General features: G+C 40.6%; 1 protein-coding gene across 1 annotated transcript; it reads right to left on the bottom strand.

Annotated features, from left to right (window-relative positions):
* Positions 1-1,040: 1,040 nt before the first annotated feature.
* Positions 1,041-23,817, bottom strand: aass (aminoadipate-semialdehyde synthase). The gene is made up of 24 exons (XM_022764573.1): positions 23,700-23,817; positions 22,270-22,500; positions 21,354-21,530; positions 20,469-20,553; positions 19,671-19,738; positions 19,387-19,533; positions 19,228-19,306; positions 18,634-18,761; positions 18,063-18,211; positions 17,589-17,711; positions 17,347-17,458; positions 17,019-17,078; positions 16,011-16,078; positions 12,087-12,208; positions 11,819-11,948; positions 10,913-11,023; positions 10,566-10,674; positions 9,247-9,387; positions 8,963-9,130; positions 7,686-7,781; positions 6,918-7,033; positions 5,659-5,747; positions 4,532-4,708; positions 1,041-3,924 (listed from the first exon to the last, which is right to left on the bottom strand). The coding sequence occupies exons 2-24, from the start codon at positions 22,486-22,488 to the stop codon at positions 3,806-3,808; spliced, it is 2,793 nt and encodes a 930-aa protein (XP_022620294.1). The 5' UTR covers positions 22,489-22,500; positions 23,700-23,817; the 3' UTR covers positions 1,041-3,805.

Below are 23,817 nucleotides of genomic sequence, written 5' to 3'. Positions count from 1 at the left end.
TTTTTTCCCAGAGTGGAGTATTTACATGTTTTAACTGCTGCCTGTTACACACTCCACAGTCTAGTTCATAAGATCTTTGACTACAGCCTAAATATGAAGGTCAGAGTTTAAATAGATGCAGTGATGGATGAAGTATTCAAATCTTTTACTCAAGAAGTGAAGGTCAAAATTCCTATATTTAAAATTAGACTTTTGTAGAGGTACATAACCATTATGTACCTGATGTACATTTATCTTTGTAGCATGGGTTTAGAAAAATGATTTATAAATGAACATTATTGTTATTATTATCATCAGGTAAGTAAGCAGCAGTTTAATGTAGCTGGTTGAGGTAAAACTAATGTTAGCTACTTACTGTTGGGTAGTTTATAGCACTGTATCAATACATCATGCTATATAAAGTTACGATGTATTTTGTATATCAAAGTACAGCAACAGCTGTTACATAATTAAAGTGGGGGAGGAAGAAGCAGAAATTAGCAGAAAATTGTCTTTACTGGAACTTATTTGTTCTGGGTAAATCTAAACAAGTAAAACTTAAAAATACCATCTGACTGACATGGTTGAAATTAGCCAGCTGAAAGGAGCAGGCCTTTCTTTCTCCTTTATAAGCTAAATGATTATTCAGTTAATCAAAGAGATAATAGAGGGATTGATCAAAATTGAAAAATAATCAAACCGGGTTATAATGCAACATCCACCTTCATGCCGTTCACTGCTCCAGCTTTCTGCTTCTGCAAGATTTTGTCCGTTAACAGGGAGGATCTGCAACACAATAAAATCTGAGAGTGAAGGTTTTGTAGGAACAGTTCAATAACTCAGATCATCCCAATACCATTCTGAAAAAAGGAATTCCTTCTTACTTGTAGTGGTACTGTAGTGGTGCTGTAGTGGTACTGCCTTGACACTAATACTGTGGAGCTGGATGAAAAAATGATACTTTATACATTTATAAAAAATTATAAAACAATAAATGAATGAACTGCGTTTGCATTGAAGAGAAAATAAAGCAACGATTATAAAATTAGCCAAACGTCAAAGATATTCACAAAGCGATTTTTTATTGAACCATTTTTACATTTTCATAAAGTAAAAATGCGCTATCAAAACAAGCTTTTACAAACAAACATGAGTTCTGTAATCATGAATTTGCTTAAATGTCAAATCAGACATTACAGACAAAACAAAAAATTAAACATAAAAATAAAAACCGTGTTCGTGTTGGAGGTTTAAATCAGTGAGTAAAATCAAATCAATACTCATTAATATTTTATGATATTAATATTCAACTTGACAAACATTAATGTGTTAGTGTTGATGGGATTTATAGTTTCACATGAATTTGTAAAACTTTGATTTAAATTCTCTCTTTTTTCAAGTCAAGTGTGTCATTCAGATCCAAACCTGCATATCTACCAAAATCTCAAACAACACACTGCAGTTAAAACCCTCTGGAGGCTAACATATAAACCAAATATCAGGAAAACATATTGATATATTATTTAAAAAAATATATCTCAGGTACAACATTAGGTTTTCTTTCTCCATTTAAAGTATGTAACAAACCGTTTATAAGGTGACCACACAAAACCCCCAAAAATAAAATAAATATTGCTCAGGTGGCAAACAATAAATACTCATCAGTCTGGGAAACTTAACGCAAATACAGAATTCACTCTTCAAAACAAATTCAAAACAAATCAAGACTTGTACTTCTGCGCTTAACATTAGCCAAGTGCTGCTGTTACTGATCATGTTTCAGTTACCGAATCGATCATGAGTTAATAAATAATATTCCAAAGATTTGTAGTGCTCGTATTTATTTTTGCGATAATATCCAATAAGATAATTTTAAATTCAATGTTTTCAATTTGGATTTTTCTAAACAATATTGTGATTGAAATTTAAATAGCTATTCTATATAAATTTACCCGCACAACTGTGGTCTATGTGGTATAAAACAAAATACATTTGTATTATGAAAATAAATCAGATAAAATAATGATACTTGTTGAGATCCCTGTGTTTTTTTTTTTACTGACTTATAAGTAAACTTCTAGAGGAATAGTGACCAATTTAGCTAATGAGATATAACATTAGCGGTAAACTTGACTTTAATATATTGAAATGTAATCATGGACGAAAGTGACGTTATGTGTAATGTTAACAGCTGCATACATCTGCTGGTAATGCTGACAAACTGCAGGTAGGTCACACCTGGCAAAGCACCTAAAACCTGTGGTTAATAAAACTAAAATGTAGTAAATGTTTAAATACTGCTTTTAAATGTTGAAATGGGGGACTAATAGTAAAGTATTACCATGTCGTGACATCAATGACACTGTTAGCTGCTCTCCACTTTTGTTGGTGAGGTAACATTAGCTTCAGTGAAACCATCATTAGCTTAACAGGCTCACAGGAGAAGCTAACATTAGCTTCATAAAATGACATGACAAAACAATGTCAATTCTGAATCCTGGAGGTCGTGAGTCAGAGTATTTAAGGTTAAAAACATAAACAGAAAAATGATGTACATAAAAAGTTTAACAGATTTTGACTACTCTACTTTCGACCAACTGTCTGTCAGTTACTAGCTAGCTCCAGTAGTAACTAGCTAGCAGCTAGCTAGCACTAACATTAGCTTTAACAGTCAAAGACTCATCGCTGCTTCACTATCTTTTCAACTGCCATAACGCCCTTATGTTTACAGTTTTAATTGTATTTATTTATTCATTTCTTCTTCTTTTTTTTCTGTAGAAAAAGGAGACAAACCTTGTGTCTTTAAAATGTGCAGTGTTGTTTTAGATAGAATCCCTATAGAGGTTAGAGTCGCAAATTTTCTGATCTTTGTTATGTTATGTAAACAATCTCAAAATAACGAGATAATTAAGTGGTGGCCAATAGATACTGATTTCATACTTTCATACTAATTTGTAGTATTATCATATATTTTTGAAGTAATTTGGGAGGTAATTAAATTCCATACATGTTGTTTAAGCAACACAAATTATTTACCAGCAAAAAATAAAATAATACTCATGATCTTGAACAAACCAGCTGAAAATAATCACTAGCAGTTGCTCTCGGCTTCGTTAGACTTCACACTGAACGGTACATAATGTGATATTATATAGTGGGTGAGAACTGTTAACATGTTTTTGTAGAAACACTGTCTGTAACTAAGGCGATGTCTTGCTTGCAGATGCTGTTTAAGCTAACAGGGAATAAGGACAGTTAAAACATGGAAAGGTTTAACAGCTTTGTTGATTCCTAATAGACTGACGTAGACTCAACATTCCCCCTGTGGGAAAGCTTCACTTTTTATCTTGTTTTTAATAGGTGATAGTCTCTGGGAAATGTAGTCTCAATCTCAGTCAGACCTTGTTTCTACAGTAGTTTTGCTGGTATAATGAGAGATGTTTGTGCTTTTTTAATGCTTTAAATTTCTAATGCCTAAAATAGTGTTTGATCTGTCGACCTTTTACACATCTTCACAGAAGAAATTTTCTCTGTAACAGTCAACGCCGGTGAAAAAGTGATTTCAGCTTGGCACAGATGCAAATTCAGCCAAACTAAGGATGCTCATATTAAACTGATCTCTGAACTTATAACTGATTATCATCACCAGCTGCCTTTTCAGCTTTTTGACCTAACAAACGGGGTTTTAAAGCATCATCAAATAGTCCAAGTTTCATTTAAACACTAAAAATAACTTTGCTTATCAGCAGCAAATTGGTGAAAAGGCAGCTAATAGCGTGTGGATTCTGTACATTATCTCTGGAGGTGTTGGATAGGATTATCGGCTCTACTCCTCCAGGGTGCTTTTGGACATGAAGTGCAGTCCTTCCTCCTTCAGTCGGACCAGCGCCGGCCCATAGATCTCCTTTGTCATTGGAACCACCAGACCCTTCGTATTGATTTCACCTGCAGAGAACAAACGCACAGCTTCAGCTCAGTAACATTATCTCACGTATTCAACATTATATCTGCTGTTCGGTGGACAAACTGGTCAGAAAATCATCTAACACCTTTTTCTACTTTCAGACAGCCACTTGCTTCAGTTCATTTTAGAACATATAGAAGGTTACACATCAGTGAACACAGCCTGAAAGGACAACCTAACGTTAGCTTTACAGGCTAACAGAACAAACTAACGTTAGCTTCAAGGACTCACCGGACAAGCTAATGTTAGCTTCACAGACTGACAGGATAAACTAACGTTAGCTTGTCCTGTCAGTCTGTGAAGCTAATGTTAGCTTGTCCTGTCAGTCTGTGAAGCTAACGTTAGCTGATTGAATTGAACTGAATTTTTCCATGTGTCATAAATGGCAGTTTTTTCAGCATAGTTGCCTGACTATAATGTGACTGCATCCCGTGTCTGTCCAATGACAAGACAGCCAGAGTTGAAAAGAGGGTATGCTAATGATGCTAATTGTTTGTTTCATTTTATTTTTTTAACCAGCTGCTTATTACTTCAATTTGACTGGCTGTCATCATCAGTTCAAAAATCTTCCTGAGTGATGTTACTGACCATCAAGGACCATGCGAGCAGCAATGGCTGCTGGGTATCCTACAGTCTTGGCCATGGCAGAGAAACCGCTGGGGTCGCCGTACACTACCAGGCTGATGTGTTTGGTCTCCAGCTCGCCCGTCGGGTGGCGAAGCCCCACGTCGTTCCTCATGACGATCATGTCTCGCTCGCCCTTATCTGACCGAGGGAGAGAAATCATTATCAGGGTTTGTGCAGCGTTCAACCTTTTTAATACTAGACATAACACAACACATTTGATATGTTTCACATTAATAATACCTGTTTCATATGAAAAATATCAATGAAAATCAGTATGAATGATATGGACTAGAACTGTTTACCACGTAAATGGATTTACTGACATTTAAATCACATTCTTGTCTGTACTTCCCAGCAGTATATAACAATTAGAGTTGAAACAATTACATGATTAATCGATTTGCCAATCAACAGAAAATAAGCTGTCAACTGTTTGATGATCACTTAAAAGTCTGTCATTTGATGGTTGGACAAAATAAGATATTTAATTACATTAAGTTGGACTTTAGAAAATTGTGGCAGGTATTTTTTTTGTTTTCTACCAAACGATAGTAAGATATAAGTAATCTTTACTTGCAACCCCAAAAATCATTTCTAATTAAATATGTCTCAAACAAAGAGTTGCAAAATAATAAAGACAGAAGATAAAAGAAGGAGAATCTATAAATGCAATTAATAAATAATGTAACAAAAAATCAATTAAAGCAGGTACAAACAGAAGTTAAGAGGTTAGAGATTATGGATTTAGAGGGAGAGCAGGAAGTGGATGGATGGATAAACCCATTACAATATGATCCATTCATTTCAGGTCCAACCTTTAGTTTTACATGATTTTCTTCAGGTCAATGGTACTCTAGACATTTTTTAACAAACAAACAAAAACATTTTATAACCAATACTGCAAGAAAATACATTTAAAACCCTTTAAAATTAAATTCAAGAATTTGTAATACTGTCTAATGGCTTTTTTGAGGAAACTGAAATCAATGCTTTTTATGACTTTCCAAGCCCTGCAGACCCCCCCCCCCGATCATATTTTATTCTCATGTTCTTCTGATTCGTGGTAATAAAATGAGTTTGTTTCTCACCAAATGACAGTTTGGCTTCCAAATGTTTTGCCAGAGCAGCCAGAACGCTGTCGGCGTGAGGCACCGCCTCGTCGCTCAGCATCCCAAACCTGAACACAGAGACACACACACACAAAAAAAAAAAAAACAAGACTTTTCCTCACAATAAAATAACCTTCACAAAGCCGTATTAAAAGCTTTAAAAGAAAATTACTCTGCTTCAACGCCCCAGCAGCGCTGCAGCCCACAGCCCACACATCCTTGGCTAAATCTAAAGAGATGAGCAGTTGCTTTTGTCGCTGCTTTGCTGGTGAATTGAATAAATGAACAACAAGTCATTCAATTTGAGCTGTGAGCGCGTTGGCTTTTTACCCTTTTAAAGGCAGAGATGGAATGTTTCCAACAGTTCAACGCCGGAGGAATTTACGTTTCAATGCTAGCGTGGCCCTCTTCCCTTCACCGCCAGCGGCAGCACAACAATGACGGCACAGAGCCTTGGTCTGAAGACACCCTTGGAAAAAGCTGATTTAAATTGAGGAGTGTGCACACTACACCACTTAAGGCCCGCTCAATGAGGAGAGAAGTGAAAAGTGTGGAGAGGAGGAGCAGCCTCGGCCTTGCTCTCAGCCCGCCATCCACAGCGCTGATGCCAACTTTGAAGAGCGGCAGACATCACATCTGCCTCGCCCGCTCAGAGCCGAGCTGCACAGACAAATGGACATCCAGATAACTAGTCGTAAGAATCGGACTGTTTTTTAAGAGCAGATAACCAGCTGTTCAACAGAGAGTGGTGTAGGCAACACGAAGCTAAAAACTGAGTTTAAACTAGAACCTGAAACTTTTTGGCATCTGTTTAATCATGTCATAGAAATGATGCCTGTAATTCTAGTGTGTGTAAAATCTGCAATAACTTCAAAACTGGGCAGCAAAATCCAACTAATCTCTGGGACTATATCGAGTTAAATTACTGATTTTTCCCTGCGTGTTATCTGTGATGTAAAACCATCTTTTTCAGGACCAACATCTTCACTAAACTATCTTTAAATCACATATATGAATGTATTAAAATGGAGATTAATATTATGTTGGTTCCAATATAAATATTGGACTGAAAATAATCAAAATAAACTTTATTTTCTTCGCTGAAAGAACTTGTTTTGTTTGTAGATGTATTTTCCTCAGAGTACAGAGGCAGGTCTGATACTCTCCAGATGTTACCCTGATGTCCCAGATGTTTGACAGACCGGTGAGAAGCCTGACAGCCATCTTTGGTCTCTCACCATCTCAGCGTGTCCATCCTGAAGTCGTCCTTTCCGATGCGCTCGTATACGGCTTCTTCAAAGGCATCATGGGACATAGACGAGGACAATCCCATCTGCTTACAGAGGAGATCTTTCTGTAGAGACGAGAGAACAGATCACAGTTGCTCCAGACTTCTAAGACCATCACACATCCAACCTTTAAACCTCCTAGTTTGTCTCCTTAAACTCCTCGTTATGGCTCTTGGTATGTCTCCTAGCTCCTCTTACCTTCATCTCCTGACTGCCCTCTTTTTCTAAATGGAGATTAGACACTTTCAGAAATGGCTACATGAACCTTTTAAGGGGCTTCAAGGTTAAATTTTGCAGGTGGGCCACTATTTATACATTTCTCTTTGTTGCGCGTTTTTCAGAAAGACGAGTGGCAGGATTAAAAATTGCTTCTTGTCTTTTGATTTCTAAACACGCAGCTCTGTTCTGTTTCTCTTTCATCTCAAAAGGATAAAAGACGACAAACGTTATCCTGCTGTAAACGCTCATCAATGTCAGAAAGCCTCGGCTCGCCGCAGCCTTGATGTTGACAAGCAGCTATTAACAGTAATAGACTCGTCAGCAAAACCCACTTCCACGGTCGGACGCTTCAAGTGGAAGATCTGCAGAAACAGCTCATTTTATAAACGTGAATGCCGGGCTGGAGGATGAAGTGGGAGGCACAGCTCAGCCGCCTTTCAGCCGTGTGTTTCACTGTTTTCATGATCCCCTTTTTAAACGCTGAAAGGAGGTTCTTACCCAGGAGACGGGAGATGAAGTGGGCTGCAGGACGGGGCAAGGCTCGCTGTCAATCAGACCCAGTTTGACAAAACCACTCATGGCCTTGGAGAAGCCCTGCGGGACAGAACGAGAGCTCGACTCAATCAACGACACAAACAAACATTTATCCATATATATAATATATATTTCTGTGAACTGCTGAGAAGAAGAAAATCTTTTATTTTGAGTCTTTTAGTTTCAGTTTGATTTTGGACTCACAGGGGACGCAGTGATTAACAACCTGGTTTGAAAGCCTTGATGTTATGCTCATAACCACAACATATCTATTACATATTAACATATTTATTGTACTTGTTTGTTTTCAGATCTATTTGTTATTTATTTATACACAGACCTGTAAACTCAGGGGACGAGGACACAGTTAAGATCTGGGGATCATAAGACCTCACAAGAACATTTAAAGGATTTAAAAACATTTCATGCAAGAGGTAAAATTCAGTTGTTTGGCTGACTGTTTTCTGAGTGATCCAATAAAAATAAAGCAGATTTCAGGTTAAAAACACTCAGAGAAACCAAATCCTGCAAGGTTTGGATGGTGGGTCCAGGTGGGCGGGGCTTGGTGACTGCTTTGTTGTGACATCACAAAGTTCCAGAAGTCCTGACGGCTGGTTTTAAGGCTCAGTTTCTGAATACAGGCTGTGTGCATTTCTCTGTGGACTGAGGCTTTGATACTTTCACAGTATTAATATAGAACTTAGACCTGATCTATAATCACACTACACATGGACACACACCTTTACACTGGAGGAGCTTTAAGTGATTTCCATTTTAATCCTTGAACTGTAATGAAAACCAAAACATGGTTGTGTATGTATGCATGTATGTATATATATTTGCTGCATTTATTTTTCTTCATTTCAAATCAGGAGAGAAATTAAGATGTTGCTTCTTTCTCGATTTGACATTCGACAGAAATGAGTTTCTATATCTCAATAATGACGTGTTGCTGCTTTTCATAAAACTGTAAACAGAATATCTTTTAAGACGTCAACCTGGGCTCTGGGAACCTGTGAGGGACATTTTTCACAAATGTCTGACATTTTACAGACAAAATGAAAAACTGCTTAATCACAGATTAAGTCGACAACAAACAGGTTACTGGAGTAAAGCTGAGACTTCTCACAATGAAATGACACCAACGTTAGAAGTCGGTGGCAGTTTCCAGCTGCTGACAGCTTTTAGCGGACGTGTGGTGTGTGTGTGTGTGTGTGTGTGTGTGTGTGTGTCCGTTGTACCTTGAAGCGCAGTGTTCCTCTGATCAGTGTGTGTGCGCTCTGGATGCCGTACGGCTCGGCGTATTTGGTGCTGTCGCGGTTGGGAAATCCCTCCAGGCTGAAACCGGGCAGGAAGTCCATCGGCGTGGAGGAGTCCATCAGAGAGCCGCCGGCCGGGATGCTCACCACCTGGAGAAGACACAAACACAAAGATTCAGTTTCTTTCTGACGGATTGAAGACAGTGTCATTCATGAACAAACTCACACGATCATCATTGATCGACGGCCCTTTGAGGCCTCTGTACCTGGTCGTCTTTGAGGAAGATGGCGGGGCTGATGGTGTTGAGGAGGACGCCGTACGGACTCCAGCTGAACTTGTAGCGAAGAGGATTGTCCGAACATTCAGGAGAAGGAAGACCTCCGCAGAACGAGCTGTAGGACTCCACCTGAACAACGCCGGAAGGAATTAATATTCAATTATTCAATTTTTCTGTCAAGCAACTTGATATGAGTTCGTTTTAACAGAGGTCAGAGTCACTGCATGATTTTAAAGTTTAAATGTTGTTTGGTGATTAATTTAAAACAGATTTAAGATAAATATCATCATTAGGGGACGATCAATACACCAACATCTGAAAGACAGAGTCAAACCAGAGCTGTGATCACTCTTACCTCAGTATGCAGCAAAATGTATTCGTCTTTTTATTTGTATGTTATATTTGTAGTTGTGTGTTTTTGCTTTACGTTACCTAGCAACCTTACCTGACTGTGGATGTAAATTAGCATTTTAGCATTTTAGCTAAAATCCGACATGTTACCATCTTGTATTTTGTGCTGACTTTCATTAACATGTATTGTCCTTATCAAATAAAGAAATATAAAATTGACAAACAAAGAAATGAAGTCCAATCTTAACGAATCTGCAGATATTTAGTATTTCATATACACTCGGTGCTTGAACATTTTTGTTCAAATTTTCAATGTTTCTTCAGCAGTGGTGATGGGGATATGTAGTGAGAGGGACATTTCAAAGTGTAAAAAAATGTTCTCTGGCAAGAAAAACAATGTTCAGTTGTAAAGACAAATTCCATATTTTGTTGATTCTTGAAGTGAAAAGAAATAAATCAAACACCCGAGTAAAAACAGATATGAAAACACGAGTGTTAAAAATGTTGAAATACCATAGAAAAGTTTTTATGCTTGGCTGAGGTGTAAATTAAAAATTAAACTGCAATGGAAACAGACTTGGTGAATAAATGCCGATGTACAGGAAGTTAACGTAAACGACAAACATCAGCTGTTAATGTGTCATGAGTCAAAGTCTCAGGACAGATTTCCGCTGAATCCTCTCAGGCTTCATTTATAACACTAATCAATAATCAAAACCATCGACTTGTGCTTGACCCGGGTCCGTCAGAACCAGAACTAAATCAAGTCCTTGTTGCTTTAGAGAAACAGGTTGAAATATTCTCAGGCTGTTTTCTAACACACACCACGTCACCTGGACTCATGTTCAGTCTGTGTCACGGTTCAATACGACTCTGCCTACATGTGTTCAAACAATCATTATCACACACACACACGCACACACACACACAGGGTCAGAGTGTGTGTGTTGACTCACAGTGCAGCCGTCGGCTTTAGCCTGGTCGATACACTCCATCGCCAGCATGTGGTCGATACCTGGGTCCAGGCCCATCTCATTCACTATGGTGATGCCCGCCTCCTCCGCACTGAGACACACACACACACACACACACACACACACACACACACACAGATATTACATGAAACCTGCAGCAACAGTAAAACATTTCTTGTTCTTTTTTCTAAATTACAACTGAATACATGTTATAACTGTTCCCTGTTGTTATTACTAATTTGAATTATGGACAAAAGTATGAAATTAATTAATTAATTTTGTAGTAAATGGCGACGAAATCTTAGGAACTCCTGTTTTCTCGTCGTCACCTGCTCTGCAGCTCCTTCATGGCCGGACTCAGGTAGCTGGCTGTCACCATGTTCACCTTCCTCTTGATGCAGTGTTTGGCGATGAGCGGGTGGAAGGAGTACGGCAGCATGCTGAGGAGCAGAGGGAGAGGATCGGGTCAGGACGGACGGACGGATGGACGGACGGAGTTCACATCGAGAGGACTGATCAAAGCTGAGCCTGACAAACTGAGTCTGACATGTCCACAATGCGTCATCCCTCCAATGAACATAACAGCTTCTCAGGGGCTGATAATAAAATAACAGCATTAATTAACTGCCATGAAGAAATAAAAAAGCACTTCCTGGGTTGATCAAGATAAAATTTGCTTAACAACTTCTGCAACTTCTAATTCCCTGGAATCTTTCCTCTTCACTTCCTACATATTAACTGGTATCCAGCTGTAAATTACCTGATTATTTCAATGAAGGGAGTTAAAAAAAAATGATTATGTTGTAATATAAATTATGTTGTAGGTATGTGAAAAACAGTTTTACCAAAAATGTATATGTGGCTGTTTTTGGACATAGAGTAATTTACAGTTACATAGCAGCTCATTTTCAGAAAATTATGAGGGAAAAATATGGAACCTGTAAAATAAAACCTTATTTATGTAAACTCTTGCTTTTATTGGTTGTTAAGGTTCAGCAGATCACCTGTCCTTGTTTTTTTTGCTGACCCAAACAGTCACAAAATGTAGCGAATGAAGCTTAAAAACTAGAAGTTGATTAGAAGCCCGATAAAGTAAACACACCTTTCTTCGGGCTCCGCCTACTTTTGGGGGCGGGGCCAAAAAAGAAAAAAGAAAAACACTGCCTGAAAAATGAACAGAATTTTTCATTAAGAGGAGACTTTTTTCTGTAACACAGCGTGACTTGCAGCTGTACCTGATGACCAAGTCATGGTCTTTGATCAGGGAGTCGAGGTGTCCTTCCTGGCTGCTGGCGTCCAGCGTGACGGGGATGGTGTTGGGATATTTGGCCGCCAACTCCTCCGCCTGCCTCAGCAGCACTGACGCTGAACACAGACACAAAACACAACAGGAAAATAATGTCACTGGAAGAAAACTCAACTGCAAGAAATCTGGCGTCCTGGGTCGAACTAAAACCTTAAAAACACTCAAATGTCACTCATGAGTTCGTAAGTCGAACTCACCCACAGTGACCTGGGTCCTCTCATCGCGGGTCAGATATTCCACAACGGGTCCGGAGACGTATCCCGAGCCCAGCAGCAGGACTCGCTTCATCCCGCTCTTCTTCATGATCTCAGCCTTCTCCCTGAACAACATCAGACACACTGAGTTTAGAAACACGAACATCAGTGAGGCTCAGTGTGTTTCCATCCACGTGTCTGGAGGCCGGGATGTTGAATCCTGAGCCACAGATGGAAGCAACACAGAGGAAGTCGTTGAGATGTTCATGAAACAGATGCATTTAAATGGATGGTGTAACGTACTTAAGATTAAACATCTGTAGGTGTTGGGGTACAATCTGCTTTATAACTGACACTATGTCTCTGTTCTGTGACACTATTCAAAATGTTACTGAACAAGAGAAAAAGTTTGTATCCGTTAAAATATCTCTTGAATATAGAGGAGATTGTACAAGAATTATGTACAGGATGGAAAACAGACAGGTTATTTACATGGAGGTCATGCTGAAATTAAAAAATAAAAAAACACATTAAAAAAAAAAAATCAATTAACCAATTAAATTAAGAAATTTTAAAAATACAAATCTGTGGATTTTTGCAGATTTCCGGAATTTTTCTTTTGTTATTGCACTTACAAAATAAACGCACGTGTAAAATGAATGTCTGAAAACCACACATGCCTGCGTGTTACTGTATCTTTTAAGACGATGTTTCAAATGTTATATTAAATGTCAAACAGCTGGTTTCACATTTTCACATGAGTGAAACAGCTGAAAATCACATTTTACTGGATTTGAATTTTTCCATGTGTAACAGTTTTTCATGTGAAATATAATTAATATCGAATGTTACTAACTTGTTAAATATTCAACAGTTTGTAATAATTAATGTTAAAGTTTACAATAAATATAGAGCAGTAGTACAATTAATTCATACACATTCATACATTTTAATGATTTAAAATCCTGGTAACCTTAAAGTAATACTAAAATAATAAATACCTGTAGCATTAATTCTATCAGTACCTTGATTCAACAAATAGTTTTTTCTACATCTACATTTTTTTAGGTAATCGGGGCCATGGCCAACATTCGTAACAACTTTATTTCTATTATAAATTTCTAACAGCTTATGGAAAGTTTTTTTAAGTAAAGAAAGAATGTTTAAAATGTGAATTCACTTTCAGTTTACAGTCTCACTTTCTTTAACAGTACGCTGTTAAAGACATGGTTTATATCCAGTGTTCAGAGAGTGCTGATGTTCAGTCCAAAGCCCTGGTCACATATGTAACCCACAGTATGAGAGCCGCGTGTCTGCACCACAGCAGCTCTCAGAGCCTCTTAATTAAACTGATGTCTTCTCTAAACAAATTGATTCAGTTAAAAAGTGTGATTTTGCATGCTGGATTATCTTAACACCATAACAACAATAACACTATAATAGAGGCATCACTCCAAGTGACCTGTGGCATTAATATCCCACCACCACCCGCCTCAAATCCCCCAGGAGTCAGACCCCTGGACTCGTTAGCTTTGGCTTAATTGGATGCGACACCGCACACATGCACGAGTCACAGCGGGACTGACCGGCGGTCCGCCCCGCCGCCGCGCCTCGTCTTCTTAATTAAAAAAAAAAGAAAAGAAAAGAGAGACGTTCCCTTGGGAGGATTTCTCCCCGAGTTTACATATCTTAAGGAGCCCGGCTCAGTCAAAAGGATTAAGATTTGGTGGCATGGCTTGTCTGGAAAAATGATACTTGGGATCAATTAGGAAGAAAACTCATCAAGCCTTAGTGTGGCCTAAATATGATACGAGGCTCCACTCGGCTGTTTAAAGAGCTGCTGAGGAGCAAAGCTGCACTGAGCCCCGGTGTTAATAATCTACAGAAACAAACATTATTACTGTTACAGCAGCTGAATATATTTGAGAAGCTCATTAAAATGTCTGACGCTGCAGATAAACTCAGAGAAATGTGAAAATGAAATGAAATGAAAAGAAATGTGTAATCAATCAACAGAATTTAGAAATGAATCAAAGCAGGTTTAAAAGATAAAACTTAATGAACAGAACGACGGAGGACTTTTGATAAATGATAAACATGCAGACGAATGATTTTTATTTTAGAGGAGTCAGAGGAGAAGATTGAATTCATCTCTTTGAGTCCAGGACAGAGGGAGGTCCAGGGCGTGAAAACCCAAACCAAAAACATCTACGTCAAGTTAGCTAACATTAGCTTGAGTGCTAACATCATGTAGATTACACATTAGCTAGAGGAACAACTTTAAAGATCTACAGTCACAAACACTTGGGAGATTTGCCAAAACTAGCTTTCTTTATCATGTTACATGAATGTCATACACAGCGTATATGGCCTTTTTAGAGAGGCTAGCAGCCCCCCCCCCCATTTCCAGTCTTTGTGCTAAGCTAAGCTAAGCTAATCACATCTTGGACCTAAGCCCAGAACGGGACACACAGAAATATTCATCCTCTCATCTGACTCGTGTGAAGAAAAGCTACCAAGATTTCACAAACTGTCCAAACTTAAAAATCACATGCCAGAATGAGATGAACAAGACAGACTGATGGCGACAGCCGGGGTGATGGCGTTTTTTTTTTGTGTAAATTAAGAAGAAAAAATGTTTCTACCCCTCAATACCTAAAGGCAAACTCCAGCGTCTGAGGTTGGCTAGCAGCAGCAGCTTACTAGCACGCTAGCCATGCAAGGTGTTAATGCAGAGGCAGGTTGGCACAGCAGACACCAGAGGGCAGCACTGTGCAGGAACAACCACAAGGTGATGGTTAGTCGCTACGAGTCCAGCTTTCAGTTCTGCTCGCTGGAGGACACTAAAACATCACAAACTGCTAGGATTAAACAGTAAGGGAGGGAAAACAGCAAGAACATGAGACTATAGAGCACAAATATTACTAAACCTTTAAAAAAGGAGCTATTTCTAAGTTTTGCTATTGCTACATAGTTAACGGTAGCATTAGCAGCTGTTTACTTACCAGTCAAGAGCTTCAGACATTGCTGCATTTACAATTCAAGAGGTTATAATGTGCCCTCTGAGAAGTGCTACTTCTTCAGGGCAGACTGGACGCTACAGTGACTCGGTATCGCAGAGTTACAAGACAGGCTAGCTAATTAGCTTGCTAACTTCAGTAGGAGAAGTTATAGAAAGCTAAACAAGGGTTGTTTTCCAACTCTGGAGACTCACTATCGCACAATAGCATTACATGATGGGACGGGCTGGAGCTAGTTAGCTAGCATGCTAACTTCAGTAGAGGAAAAGAGGTGATATAAACAGAAACTAACAAGAGGGTTGTTTTCCACTTCTGGAGACTCACTATCGCAGAATAGCATTGCGTGACAGGCTGGAGCTAGCTAGTTAGCATGCTAACTTCAGTAGGAGAAGTTATAGGAAGAGAAGCTAAACGAGGGTTGTTTTCCAACTCTGGAGACTCACTATCGCACAATAGCATTACATGATGGGACAGGCTGGAGCAAGGTGGTTAGCATGCTAATTCAGTAGAAGAAAATAAGTTTCTTCTAGACTGGTGAGTAAACAGCTGCTAATGCTAACGTTTGCTATGGGGTAATAGCAAACTTACAAATAGCTCCTTTAATAAGCTGCTATCAACTGTAAATCACACAAACACTACAGTTTCGAAAGCTAACAAAGGTTAGCTATAGTAGCACATGAGAAACAATGAGAGTTTAAATGTTACCTGTCTCGTAATCTTTAGACATGTCATCCATTGACTGGTTGCATTAACTCGCAGATGGAACAGGTGTGTGCCAATGTAATTTTTTTTTACATGTATAATATAATATAAAATAAAAGGTATGCTTTCAACAAAGTCCCAAACACAGAACACAACGGATAACGTGCCGTATAACACACACACAGGACTCTGAAATAAGTCTTACCTTCTTTCTCGAAGTTTTTCGATGTATTCAAACTTTGGGGTGAGAACTCCGTTTGAAGTGATGACAGCCTTTAGAAACAAAGGTGATAACAAACAAATATTTATTTTTTTATTTTAAAATTGTTTGCACAGGAGTACAATTAATATTGTCAAATTAATAAAGATTGTAAATAATAATAAATAATAATGCTGAAAGAATCAAACACTGAATGAATGTCAAATGTTTGCCGTTTTATTCTTAATTAGGTCTTCAATAGCCTTTAATCAAATCTACTTATCTAATCTGAATCCTTTTGAATCCCTCATTGGACCTCGTTAAGTTTAGATTTCATCATTTAATTAACTAAAGTTATTAAAAAAAAAAACAAAACTGAAAGATTCAGTTGCGATCAGTTTTCAGTGGTAGACACTAAATGAATCAGCACTCACATTAATGAAGCTATTTTAATTAATACTGACAATCTGTAGCGTCAACCTGAAAACGAGCGGAGCAGCAGAAGATCTTAAATATTGATTATTTACTGAGATTGACAACATTCACAACATTTTGTGCTTCAGATGTTTTGATGCATAAAAGTGGGACTGTCGACTCTGATGAGCTACGGCTCACACATGTTAAAGAGTCATGTACATTAACCAGCAGACCAAAGTTTCCCTGGACATGTTGCACAATACACTCAGCAGCTGGAGGCTGAAGATCTTAAATGAATTCACTGTTCATTTCTGGGTTCATCTGAATGAATTCAGAGACGATGGCGGCGTTTTGTTCACAACGGCAACAACCAAGTGTTTTGAATTCGCTTCAGCTCTGATTCTCTCCCAGCTTCTTCTACACAGAAACAGCAGCCAAGGCTCATGGGTATTGTAGTATTTAGAGCTTTCATGCCAAACTGACAAAACATGACTTCTCAAAAAAAAAAAAAATTCTTGGCTAAATTAGAAAACGAAGTTGTGATGTTGAGAGAGCAGATCTCATGTTTTTGTAGCAAACCAATACGACGTAACTTACGTCTCTGACTTGCGGGCTGAAGTCCTCTTCCTCCAGGGGTCTGGTGGCGTCTGACGGCAGCTGATGATGACAGAACACAGAACTTACATAACAAGAAACTGGATAAAAGCACCTGTCCCTTTGTGTCGGAGTTCACCGCGTGAAACCCGGTGCAGCGCTCCCCCCGACAGCAAACTCCCCCTGACAGCAAACTCCCCCGACAGCAAACTCCCCCGACAGCAAACTCCCCCCGACGTCAGGCAGGGAAACCGAAAGCAGCTGAGAGCGAGAGAGAAACCCGACGACACCACCAGCTGTTCTCCACTCACCTACCGCCCACATGTCTTACCATCTCCCAGATGTAGGGGAAGAGTCGGTCTCCGAAGTACTCCGTGGCCTCGATGGGGAGCTGAGCGGGAAGATTGTCGATGGAGCACATGAGGATCCCGATTCCCTCCACGCTGCCGGGAACAGAAACAACAAATAAAAATAAATGAGATCAATTTCAGTCTTTATCTGAACTAATGAACACAGAGCCAGAGAGACGTGGCGCGGGGGAAGAGACGCGGGTCATGAGCGTGTGGGACTCACATGTCGTGGTCAATGTGCTGGTCGGCGTCGTACATACAGAAAGGCTTATCGATGGTGGTGCACTCGTTCATGAACTCTATAGAGCCGCCGGTGTCGGCTGATATGTCGCAGATGGCGAGCAGCCTGCAGAGAGCGAGAGAGAGAGAGCGAGAGAGAGAGAGCGAGAGAGAGAGAGAGAGAGAGAGAGAGAGAGAGAGAGAGAGAGAGAGGTGTTGGTGAGGTCAGAGCGACAGGCTGAACTGTCCCTCTGATCACACAGCTGAAGATAACCATGTGACCTTCGACCTCTGTGGAGATACGGCAGCGACCTTGGTTGCACTTTTACCCCAGTCACCGTCAGTGTGTGAGGCACATCGCTCCGTCACCTCCAGCGCTCATTACACACCGGAAAACACGACTGACCGCTCACTGAGCACTTTATTAGGAACACCACACCGACACTGGGAGAGTGTGGTGAACAGCTCACGCTCTTACTTGTGCGGCAGCTGCGGCGACCCGCCGCTGGCTACAGACAGGGTTTTGGGAGGTCTCATCAGCCTCTGGGCGTCCATTCGCCTGAGGAGTCGAGGGGTGTGGGGATCCCAGTAGATGCCGTTGATCAGGCAGGTTGTGTACGGCGCCACCTGCGGGTCAGAAAGAGATGACACAACATTTCTACGTTGACCACGTCCTCAGAGAGCGAGACGTGAGAGCGAGGATCAGAGATGAACAACTTATTTCCCTGTAAATAAAAATGAATTTAACATTTAGACTCCGAACATTTTAAAGAACAAATGATTCATGAAAACAATAATCTGTCTTGTTGTGTGAACTGTTATTGATGAGGCAGATTAGTGCTTTAAGCCGGACTCTGTGGCATCAACACAACCTCACCAACCAGCACGTGTTCGATCCCGCTGACTGACACCAGAGGACAAGGCCCCTGACGGACTGACAGCGGCAGGTGGGAGCGAGGACGAGGGGGTGTTGTAACAGGGGTTAGTGTGGGGGTGGGTGTAGTGGGGGGGTGGGGTGGGGGTTGTGTGACAGAAGCCAGCGGACTCACGCTGGTCCTGAAGTGGGAGGTGTACAGCTCCGGGTGGATCTCGTACTCCATGGGGTCGTAGATGCCGTCGCTCTTCCTCATCAGATGATGGTGTCGGCTCAGAACGGTGGCGTAAACTTTGGTCATGTCTGACGGGAAAACAATAAACAACAACAACAACAGACGGAGGAGGATGATGATGGAGGCATGGACGTAGCTGTTCACATAAATTACAAAAACAACAAGGTAAATAAAGGATCCACTTAAGGTCTAAATCACACACAATGACAACGACTAAAGATAGACCCAGATACATTATGTGATAAATTAACACTGTACAGTGACAGTATTACACTTTAATAGTCAGGAGGAAATATAAAGAGCTGCACAAACTTTGACAGATTAAATTAAATCGAGGACACAGTAGATGTGCACACTGTCCTCCCTGTCCCTGAGTGCTGTCTGATCCATGTTGGCACATTAATAAACAGCATAAACAACTTTTTCTTTTTCTTTTCTTCCCAACCATCTTTTTGCTCTTCACTATGAAGTTTCCTGCTTTGAAACGTGGTAAACGTCAGACAGACAGACAGACAGACAGACAGACAGACAGACCTCCAGTCTCAGAGACTTCCTTCAGTTCGTGAGGTTCAACGTATTCAACAGGAAGCTCGTTGATGATGTCCTGGGCTCCCTGCAGGGAAGAAAAAGACTCTGGAGCCGCTGGGTTGTGTTCGTTTGTTTTTTTTGGTTTAATTTAATTTAATGAATTACCTTGGAGACGTTGCCGGTTCCGGTGAAACAGAACGTGACGGGGCCGATGGATTTGGGCATGAGGCCCATGGAAATCTCGTACCCACAATCCCTCACTGCCTGGATGGCCTGGCTGACGTTCCTGTAGTTGTGAGCCATGCCGATGTGCTGGGAGACAGAAAGAGACGGGAATCACACGAGGAAGCAGGAAGCTTAAGGTCAGATTTAAGGCCAAAATAAAAGACGTTAAGGACAAAGTTGTTTTTGTGTGTTTGGATCAAAGGAATGAAGAATGAGTCTCTCACCATGAAGGGAGTGTGGTGGCCGAGAGCCAGGAAGCGCAGCCCCAGTCCGTGCAAGATGTTGATCATTCCTTCAAACGAATAAAAAATAAAAAGGAAGATTCATTCTGATTAAACACAACTTGAAATATTCCCCAGTTAATAGGCAAAAAATAAGTTGGTACATATCTGAAAACTCTGACAAATATTCACAAAATGTTGGAAAAATATAAATATTCATACAATTTCCAAAAAATGTTGTAAAATCTCTGAAAAAATATGAATAAAATCTCAAAATTAATTAAGTAAATCCCCACAAAATTTTAATTGAATTTCTGAAAAAAATTCTTAATAAACGTCAGAAAAAATATGAATCATTAATAAGAAAATATTAATTAATAAACAATGTCAGTGTGTGTGTGTGTGTGTGTCGACTTTCCACTGTTTTTCTATTGTATTCAAATGCATCTACTGTGTTCTGCTGCTTCTGCACCTGCAGCAACACGACCACAGGAGTTGTGGCTCTTTAACGTTGCACAGAGAAGATTGAAGCAACACAGACGAAATGTTTTTGGGAACTTTCTGTTTGCGTGGAGTTTTTCCTCTGAGGAAAGACCGACTGGTTTGTTTTCGTGTTGACACAAGTCTGACTCAACAGCTTCAGGTCCGGCTGATGAAATGATGAAGGTTCAAGTCGGTTCACACGTTAAACAAACAGTTCACATGTTTGAACAGAGAGTTCGTCTCTCATCTACTGTACGAGTCTCCGAGTTTCCCCGACAACAGCTGCGCAACCAGGACGCGACCGACTTTCCGTCCTACCTGCGACGCCGGCCCACTGACCGAACGCTACGATGCGGTAGCCGTTAGGGTCGACCATCTTCTCGTAGTCGATCAGACGAACTTCCTGAAAAGACAAAATGAACATCGTTGTAGTTTTTTTGGGGGAGTTTGAATCTGCAGGAAAATCAAATGCACAAAGGCGACAGAAGAGTTTCTAATTAATGAAATATCTTTCACTAAACGTCTCACTGCTAGAAAATGAAAAGTGTTTGTGGTCCTTCTTTGAAGCTTTGACTTAATGAACTCTCTTCTTGCAAAGCGACTGAGAAGTTTACATTAACCAGCAAACTAAAAAGTGATTTTCATAAAATATTGGATTTATTTCTTGGAGTCAGTAACCCCCCCCCCCCCCTTTGATATACAGGAATATGTTTATATGTTTAAGTAAATTATATATCAGTTCCTGGGTGAGAGGTTTGGGATGGACGGAGGGATTTATATCTAAACCAGTCAAAATCAATAAAGATAAGTGATACAAAAAAATATCTTTCACTACATCATTGTGCTGTTTTATGAACTTTAAAGGTCTCAGTGCTGTGGTGTGTAGCACAGGTTCAGACCAGCTGCAGTTAATTAGCGTGTGAATTCTTGATTCATGGTCAAAAATGGGATTTGTGAGGTCACTGTGACCTTTGACCTCTGGCCATGAAAGTCTAATCAGTTCATCCTTGAGTTTAAGTGCCAGATATAATAACATCCCCTGCGTGTGTGTGTGTGTGTGTGTGCGTGTGTGTGTGTGTGAGCAACAGAAGTCAAGTTCTTCTGCACTAAGTGGAAAAACAGTGCACTGTACATCAGTGAGGAGGGATCTTTATATAATGAGTGCACTGTGCTGGTGTCTCAGGCTCCTCTAAGTGTTCTCACCTTCTTCAGCAGGTCCTCCAGCAGCCCCATGTTGGCCTCCTGAGCCTTGATAGTGTGGGAGAAGAAAGCGTACGTCTTCCTGGGAATGACCTTCTCCTCCGGCAGCCTCTTCACTCCGATTATCAGCGACGCCTCCGAAATGTCCTCCTGGATGACGGCCCCGGCCTTCATGTAGTACTGAAACCATAACAAAGCGCCGACTCAGGCCACCAGCAGAAACAACACAACACAGCACAGCACAGCGTGATAACACACACACACACCTGGATCGTTCAGTGTGTGAAACAAGCTACTGGAGACCGTTTATCAGTCCCATCGTTTCCACCAGGTTAAGTTTCAGGAGACAGCTCGGGGGGTGCTGCTCTCAGACTCTTTCAGCAGCTGCAAATACTGTTTTGCTTGTTGCTGGTTTTATAATAAGGATTGATAATCAGGATGGAGCGGAACCAAGAGATTTTACAATATTATATAAAAGCATTTTATTTTTCTTTCTCACTAATAAAACCATGCAATATGTTGGGAGACAGTCTTCATCACTGAACATTAACAACACTTCTGTATTTATAGCTGTTTATTTGTATCTGAATAGAGATTTTATTTTGATTTATGGGATGTTTTCTCAGTCTCTGTGTACCAACTGTACGTGGCCTGTTTCTTCTTCTTCTGCTGCTGCTGCTGCAACACCTGAGTGCTGTCTCACCTTAACACACTTTAACCTAAACTTCAGACTGGTACCGTGTTACTGAGTGAGGCTCCAGGTCCCAGACCGTCACCTGCAAAACGTCACAGAACCAGATCCATACACATAACTACAGAAACGTGCAAAACTACTACAATGACGTGCAAACCATTCTGCACCTCTTTCACTGTGGAGGTTTAAAATTTAAAAGACATTTGTCTCTTTTCACCGTCTCACCTTCTCGTGGATCGCTCTGCGGTTGGACGGCTGCACCAGGACTTTGACGCCGGCGTTGGTGAGCTCCTTGACATGGCGCGGGGCGAGCGGCGCCCTCCTCTCCCAGGGGTTGATGTCCTCGCGGCGGATGGCCATGACGGCCCTGTGGTGCTCATAGCGCCGCTGGCCTGCGAGGCAGCTCCGCGTCCTCTTACCTTGGTGACTGAGGAGTCTGAACATGACTTCACCCCCCCTGCTCGGGACAAGGAGCCACAGATGCTGAGTGGAGACTACAAACACTCACACAAACTGACAGAACTAGTTTTAATTAAACGGAAAAGTTAGTGAGTTTCTTTCTTTTTTGCACCTTTGACCCTCTGATAAAACAGCATGAGAATACCAGGGCTGCAACTATTGATCATTTTCATTATCAACTCATCTGCCGATTATTCAATCAGTGGATTAATCATTTGGCCTGACAATAGTGAAAAATGTCTTATGATGAATGATTATCCCGATAATTGTTGATGAACTTTCTGTCGATCGGCTCATTGATTAATCGCTGCAGCTCTATACTTGCAAGTCAGGGGAAATCGAGAGGTCAGAGGTCAAGTTCAGTTTGCTGCTGGGAGAGCGCTGCTGACGAACAGGTGGTTTTGACAGAGCAGGAAAATTACGACACACTAATGCAACGGAAAAAAACCAAACACTGCAAACAAGTTAATACCACATTTTTCAAACAACAGACGGATAGACAATCCCTTAAAACTGTCAACTCTTGTTTTAACATTTCAGTTTTTGTACAGATTAACCATAAGACATATTTGGTGTTAATCAGTGACTTTTAAGGTGATGGTAGGTGTTTCTGTTGGTCACATGTTTCCCCTGGTTCCAGACTGCATGCTTTATATTTGTAATAAAATCAGTACAAGTACAAATACTATTCCTTTAAGGCTTGACCCCTCAGATTTATCTTGCGGGCCCTTGAGGGGGCCCAAGCCCCAGGCTGGAAACCAGTGTTGGTAAGTTAAAGCAAACCTGAACTCACTGTAAATACTTTCTGAAACCCTGAAGAAAAATGTTCTACGAGTCACTATATAAAGAGAGCATTTAAATACCACAGATATACTGCGTGTATATTGATATATGACAATAATATGAAAGCCGATGAGTACAAAAAGCCCCTGCAAACTAGAGCATCAGTGGTTATAACGTCAGTATCGATCCCCGCGAGTACGAAATTAAAATAAGTGAAAATGTTAATGGAGTTCCGTGTTGACTTCAGTTCGCGGTCTCTGTGTGGCTTCAGACTTTACCGTAACCACATGTTTAGGTTCCGGGGTCTGGTCAACACTTGAACCCACTTCGAAACTCACGCTCCTTAAGTGGAGTTATCGTTTCGCTGATTAATTAATAGGCAGCGCGTGAAGCAGCGGTCGGGTGGAACCCACCTTTTCTTAACCGGTACCTTGCTTCACCACGCCGGCTCCTGGCGAGGAAATGTGACGACGGTTCACCGACAACACCGGAGAGTCACTCAGAGGTGAGTCGAGCTGCAACCTGCGACTT

This window comes from Seriola dumerili, unplaced genomic scaffold (genome assembly GCF_002260705.1).
Source record: "Seriola dumerili isolate Sdu_G_001 unplaced genomic scaffold, Sdu_1.0 BDQW01000550.1, whole genome shotgun sequence".
Lineage (NCBI taxonomy): Eukaryota > Metazoa > Chordata > Actinopteri > Carangiformes > Carangidae > Seriola > Seriola dumerili.
Note: the sequence above shows the minus strand (reverse complement) of the source record. Positions and strands in the feature narration are given on the sequence as shown.